We start from the raw sequence: 7,348 nt of genomic DNA on the forward strand, positions 1-7,348 counted from the left end.
TTTCAGAGCAGTACATGGAGTAGGGACAGCAGCTAACCTGGGTAGTTCTTTCAACCGCTATCAGTTTCCTGTCGCATATATTGAAGAAATGAGAGACAATAAGCAAGACATTTTAATGAATTGTAATGTACCGCATGCACACCATACCGTTTTATAAAATCCTCCCATTCTACCTGACTCATTTCTTCAGTATAAGCGACAGGAAACTGACAGCGGTTGAAACGTTCGTAGAACTAACCTCCTAATAAATAAATAAATATCACGAGACAATTCACACCAATTGACCTAGTCCCAAAGTAAGCTTAGCGAAGCTTGTGTTATGGGTACTAAGCAACGGATAAATATAATTATATCGATAAATACATACTTAAATACATATTAAACATCCAAGACCCGAGAACAAACATTCGTATTATTCATACAAATATCTGCACCGGCCGGGATTCGAACCCGGGACCTCAAGCTTCGTAGTCAGGTTCTCTTACCACTTAGACATCCGGTCGTCCGGTTCTTAGACATGTTTCATCAAAATCAGTTTAACCGTTTTTGAGATATAGGAATTTGAAATTACAAAGTCGAGGCTTTTCCAAATTTTTGTTATTCAATCAAAACAAACATAGGCAGCGTACACCTTTTCAAAAATGTGCACACCAGTTCTAATTTTTGTGTCAGATCTGGAAAAGTTTCTTCGATTTCTTCCACACTTCCGATCATGATGCCTATCATATTCCCCTGGTCTTCTGACGCGTTCATTCTCTCACAGAAGATGTGAAGCGGACTCCGAACCCTGAGGATGTGAAATAAGTATACCCACTATTAAAATGGGGTTCCGTTCGCGAACCATAACATTCGCAAACCATTGTAAGCCTAAAGCCGAGTTTAGACTTGCAAGAATCGTGCAAACAAACTAGTTGGCTTTACGTAATGCAAATGCAACTTGCACGATTTTTCTTGCAAGTCTAAACTCGGGTTAAGGATTGGCATCCAATGAGCGTAATTTTTGGAGTTGTGAGTCGTATTTTTTCGATCAAGTTATTTCTCTTTCGCAATTTCTGTTTCTCTTTCTGCATACAGTTTTATTTTTTCCACACTGTGACTATTGACTGTGACTAGTGACTAATGACATTGTATGAAACCAAAATTACGCGACTCAAAGTTGCGCTGGTCTAGGTTCACCCGTAATGTAAGTTAATGTTTGTCATAATGATCATTTATTTAGCAACAAAGTACAGTCACCAGCACCGATAATAATAATAGTAATAATAAAGATTTTTATTTCGGACTACTACAAGGTCCATAATTGTTAATATACAGTCAAAACTTATTAACTAATAACACTTAATAATAATAACTTAATAACTAATATCTGACACAACAATCGTGCATAAATATCTGATACGACTCTATTCCTAGGGCCGGAAGGACGTGTCAGATATTTTTGCACGCTCCGCTGTAACAGATATTAATGCTGGTGACTGTACCTACTCTTTTTTCTCTAAAAATCATAAAATTTCTAGGAACTATGAAATGGCCATCCTGTAGAAGGGTCCATATCGGCTCGCATACCTACTATTGTATTTTTCACCTATGATGAGTTCTGTGACACTTGAAATTTTTTCGAATTACGCATACTATGTTCGCAAAATATTTATTAAAAATAATTTCTAGTTTGAAGCAAAATAATCATAAAAATGTAAAACTGTACATGGGCCAATCAACTATTTTACCCACGCTTTGGGCGTCTCCTGCGTTACCAAAATTGTCTCTGGCGTTACTAAAAAATCGTACTTCCAACAAGATATACGGTTTAAAAGGTTGAGCTTATGTCGGATCGCATGTATTCATGTAGGTACACCATCTATTAAATTACAGAAAAAACATGTTTACTTACAAAAATCTGCAATTGTTTGAAAAATGTCGCGGACGGGCGGTAGATTAGTGTGGGTAAAAAAGTTGATTGGCCCACATTTTAAATATATTTTGGTGAAATAAATTAGTTTGTATTTTTTTTTGTTCGGCATCAAGTTTTTATTTGAAAAAATTGATAATGCTCCGACTAAAATAATCTAAATATTACCTTAACAGTGGGCAGCCTGTGCGGTTCAAATGTATTTTTTAAATGAGTCACTAGCGCAAGTGTTGCCATACTGTATTAATGGTTAATTATCGTGTCTTATTATAATTGTCTGTGACGTTCATGCCGTCACGGAAGATTTATAGTTAGGTTTATGTTTAAGTTGGGTCACACTGGAAACCAATCTTGTGGCTGGCCGCAGCATTATGCGGAGTGTGGTCCTTGTTCCCTCTTTCGGCACTTTAGATAGTAGATACCTATGTATATATTTAAGTTGTTCCATTGTCTTATGTTTTATTTTCTTTTTATTGTACATTTGTGTCTAGTTTTGTGTAAGTAGTATTTTTTGAATTAATTTGTTTTACCAAGAACTCAATGTCATGTCGTATCAGGAGCTGAAAACGCTGGCAGAGGACCGAAAAGAGTGGCGATTACTCCACCGACAAGAGCTCTTAAATTAATGATGATGATAATGACCAAGAACTATGAACAAATAAAGATTTTATTCTTAAATACCTACAGTTAAGTGCAAAAATATGAACTGAGCCAACGCTTCGAGAATTTACCAAAGACTCTTATTGTGACGTAATAAAGCCGTGGTGACAAGTATTTTTGAGTGGTTCGAATAGATACATATTTTGCACTTGACTGTACAACCTTAGTTTGTAATCTTTATAGATAATTAAACTAAAAACAAATCTTACTCGTCCTCTATAACGGATGGTATGTGCAGCCCGAGAATATCTTCGTAGCAGTCCTTAATGGGTGCTGAGGCCCCACCTCCACGATGATCATCGATTTCATCATCACTCAACGTTTTCATACGATTTGCCTGGAAAATATTAGTTGCATGAAGTTATTGTCAATTAAAAACTACACAAAAAAAAAAAGTGTAAATCGTCAAAGCAAGTCAATATTAAATTAGTTTTGGGTAAAAAAATCCTTTTTAATGCAAGCTTTTTTTTTGCTGACGTTGAGGAGTTCCGTCCTGTGGAGACGATCCTGGCCAGACTACTAGGATTTCACTACCAGATTATTGTATTGTCACGCTAATTACATAAGTATACCAAATTTCAAGTAAATCCAACTACTAGAAGTGGGTCGAATTTAATTTGAAAGATTTCATTACAGACAGACAGACAGACGGACAGGTGAAACTAAATAAAAGCTTGTAAAAAACGGTCAATTACGAGTCGAACTCATGCACCGAGGGATTTCGTATACATTTCAGGTGTCTAAATATCCCGTGTTATCAATAAAAAAGACTTTCAGTATTTTCTAATTGGTTGTTCTATAAGAGCTACTTTCATACCATAATTACTGGCACTTGAGGCATCCCATCTTAGGCCTCTAGGTTGGTAACGCATCTGCAATACTCCTAGTGTTCCAGTATAACGAAATATAATAAGTTTCTAGGAGAACCGGAAGCGGGCTATAGATTTCTCGGTTACGGTAATTTGCATGGAATCAACCTTTTTTAATGACAACCTGATCAGGATGATCCCAGCCTTATACGTCCCACTGCTGGGCATAGGATCTCAGAATGAAAGAGCTTAGGCCGTAGGTCCGGTCCCACGCGGGCCCAGTGCGGATTGTGAGCTTTACACGCACCATAGAATTACTTCGCAGGTTGTGCAGGTTTTTTTCACGATGTTTTCCTTCACCGTTTAAAGCTCGTGGTAAATTTCAAATGTAATTTTGAACACGAATTTCGAGAAAAACAGAGGTGTGAGCCCGGATTTGAACCCACGATCCTCTGCTTGAGAGGCTATAGGTCAAACCACACCACCATGGCTTTTAGATAATACCTCGTAATAATTACAATAGTACCTCGGTAATGTATATTTTTGGTTTTCCCCTAAGCGTCAGGGGCACATCAGTCGTAAAGTGTTTGAGGATCACGGTCTCATGGAACATCTGGTCGCTCGCTGACAGCATCCCTGGCTTTCCATCTGCAGCCAGGATCACCACCACCACGGCACCGTACTCAGAAAAATCACGAGAGAAAACTAAAAAAAATAGACCGATCATTACTTAATCGTCTCGTGATCATGGCGCACGCAACTGGTACTGCAAAGGTACGCGGAACAAAACCATAAAATTAGGAAAAAAAAACATTATCGAGAATAAGTTCGTGTTTATGATTAACTGTGTAAATCATACACTGTAGAAACACGATTACTTGTTGTAGTTTATTCGATAGAACAAAATGCTAAAGTCTTCTCTAAAAACAAAATCAACCCTTTATACTCGTACCTACGGCGTAAATTTTGCGCGACAGGTCGTAAATTTTTTAAACCCCGACGCTAAAGAGGGGTGTTATAAGTTTGACCGCTATGTGTGTCTGTGTGTGTGTCTGTCTGTCTGTCTGCGGCACCGTAGCTCTTAAATGGGTGGACCGATTTGAATGCGTTTTTTATAATTAAAAGCAAGTTTTCTAGCAATTTTTGATATATTGAACTTTGTGACAAAGTCGGGGGTTTTCCAACGTTTTGTTAGTTAGGTTAGGTTATGAATGATAAGGAAACTATATGTTTTCTATAGCGTATAGGTACGTCACATTTTAAAATATGTATTTTGTTTCAATAATACATAGAAAATACCTACAAACGCGCGCGTTTTGACGAAACTCATGCATTTATTAGGGTTCCTAGTTGACTACGGAATTCTATTTAGTAATGATAAATAATCTATATTTATCATTACTAAATAGAATTCCGTAGTCAACTAGGAACCCTTATAGTTTCGCCATGTCTGTCCGTCTGTCTGTTCGCGGCTAAGCTCAGAGACCGTTAGTACTAGAAAGCTGTTATTTGGCATGAATATACATATCAGTCACACCGACAGTGGTAAAATGGTGCTTCCCATAGACGTAACCTTATAGTGTGAAGTATCCTAGGATAGGTCTTTTAAAATTATTGGGGAGTTGTGAAGACGATTTTTCGATTCAATAATCTTTTTGTGAAATAGTATAAAAACTAATAGAAAAATATTGCTACATTTTATCGTAATGGCTATGGAACCCTATCTTGGGTGCGTCCGAACCGCTTTTGACTGTTTTTTATACTTACATTCATCGCATTTTTCTTGTACTTCAGTACTGGTCAAGTCAATATGACAATCCACTTCGAACCGGTATTTCTGGAAGGTTTCTTTGAGCATAGCAACTGCTTTCATCGTTAAGTATCTATTTCTACTCCCTTGCTCGCCGGTGACTTGGCAGAACAGCAGCAATGCATTCTTATTGAAACTGCGAAACAATATCGCTATGAAACAGCAGCTGAAAATGTCGTATTTTTTTCGAAGGGAATATTTTGCTGACTATAATTCATTTAATTTATTGAATCAGGCGTTACTTTGCCCAGGTAGACGCGACCGCGACCTTATGATAGCTACTTTTATCCAAGAAACGTGTAAAATAATGTGTCATCCAAATTAAATTATAAAATATGTACCCAAGTTTCAAGTTTATCCGTATGCCGTTCAAACGATCTCTCCTGCGGAGAAGATCTTGGCTGAACCACAAAAATTTTATCAGCAAATTATTGTACTGTCGCCAAACTTACAATGGAATGCCAAATTAGATACTTATACCAAAAAGTGTAAAAAAAAATGTTTTTCATACTTTTAAACCACGACTTACAAAAAATACAAACGCAACGCTACAAGATACAACAATTTAAGATATTTTATATTTATTTTATATTTAATACAGATATTTGTATGAAAAATACGAATGTTTGTTCTCGGGTCTTGGGTGTTTAATATGTATTTAAGTATGTATCTATATCTATATAATTATATTTATCCGTTGCTTAGTACCCATAACACAAGCTTTGCTAAGCTTACTTTGGGACTAGGTCAATTGGTGTGAATTGTCTTGTGATATTTATTTATTTATATTTAAAGAATTCAACTCAGATGGGCAGCGTTCGATAAACTTTGTGATTATCTTTTCGGCCAATATTCCGCAGTGCCTGAAGACAGATTCTTCGACCAGTGTGTGTTGACAGTGATGACCTATGGCGCTGAGACGTGGTCCTTGACTGATGACCTTTTAGAGAGGCTCAGAGTCACGCAACGAGCTATGGAAAGAGCTACTCGTATGCTTGAAGTTTGAAAGGAAGAACTAAAGTCACCGACATAGCTGGAAAAATATGCAAGTTGAAGTGGCAATGGGCGGGCCACATCGCTCGAAGAACAGATAACCGTTGGAGAGAACGGTCCTTGCGTGGCGACCACGAACCGGAAGACGAAGCGTTGGCAGGCCTCCCACAAGGTGGATTGATGACGTCGTGAGAGTTGCGGGAAACCGGTGGATGCAAGTGGCGGGTTGTCGTTCATTGTGGTGTTTTACTGGAGAGGCCTTTGTTCAGCAGTTAACGTCTTAAGGCTGATGATGATGATATAATTTGCTAAATTGCGTTTTTCTTAAAGATCTGTATCCGTAAAAGAACGACATGACTGACTACAGTCAAGTTGTTCTTTTGCTGGTTTTCAATTAGTATTGACTGATTGACAGACAGACAGTACAAATAATTAAAAAACAGCAAATAGACTTCTAAAGGATAATAAAGATGCACAGTTGGCGGCAAAGTCATGAGCATATACTAGTTATGAAATACAACAGTAAAAACTACATACCTTTCTAATCCATATGTGACACTTATCATTGACATATTGTCGACACTGCCATTGCTTCCGAAATAAGGACTATCTTCCCCACCGGAATCGCTACGACGTTTACGAGTATAACAACACTTAAAACAATTCTTCATGGCTCCTTTTACCTCCTTTTCTTCCTTCTTTTGTGTCTCAAGACACAGGTCTAAAAAGTCCTGTTAGAACATCCACTCTTCTACTTTACAGCACACACCTACACGAAAAGTATATAATTCCGATTTTATTAATTTGAATCTGGTTTTATTTTTACTTTCGGAGATTCACATCCACGTGCAATTAAATTTACTACTCCTCGACACGACGAAAATTGTAGCAAACCACCAAAGTAATTGATTTGAGTTTCACTAGTGTAATGGTTACAAATATAAAATTATATTTACTACATTCTGTGTTATGTAAAGGCAAAAACTGAGTTAACAGGATAATAAGTTCGTATTTGTCATCGATTTATACGCTTTATGACTCATTAGTTATAATAAACTAGAAGGAATTGAGGAAAAAGATATAAATATTTAACCTAATGTAGACACTTTTAAGTATAGGCACGTAAAATTTTGTGAACAAAGTATAATTAGCCAGAAGACGTCCACT

The 7,348-nt window shown here is 37.1% G+C and overlaps 1 protein-coding gene across 1 annotated transcript; it reads right to left on the reverse strand.

Moving 5' to 3' along the window:
• Positions 1-587: 587 nt before the first annotated feature.
• LOC141436818 (uncharacterized) lies at positions 588-7,142 on the reverse strand. Its single transcript, XM_074099894.1, has 5 exons — positions 6,719-7,142; positions 5,146-5,324; positions 3,905-4,083; positions 2,779-2,906; positions 588-787 (listed from the first exon to the last, which is right to left on the reverse strand). The coding sequence occupies exons 1-5, from the start codon at positions 6,850-6,852 to the stop codon at positions 598-600; spliced, it is 810 nt and encodes a 269-aa protein (XP_073955995.1). The 5' UTR covers positions 6,853-7,142; the 3' UTR covers positions 588-597.
• Positions 7,143-7,348: the final 206 nt, after the last annotated feature.

The sequence above is a fragment of the Choristoneura fumiferana genome, chromosome 17 (genome assembly GCF_025370935.1).
Source record: "Choristoneura fumiferana chromosome 17, NRCan_CFum_1, whole genome shotgun sequence".
NCBI classification, from domain to species: Eukaryota; Metazoa; Arthropoda; class Insecta; order Lepidoptera; family Tortricidae; genus Choristoneura; species Choristoneura fumiferana.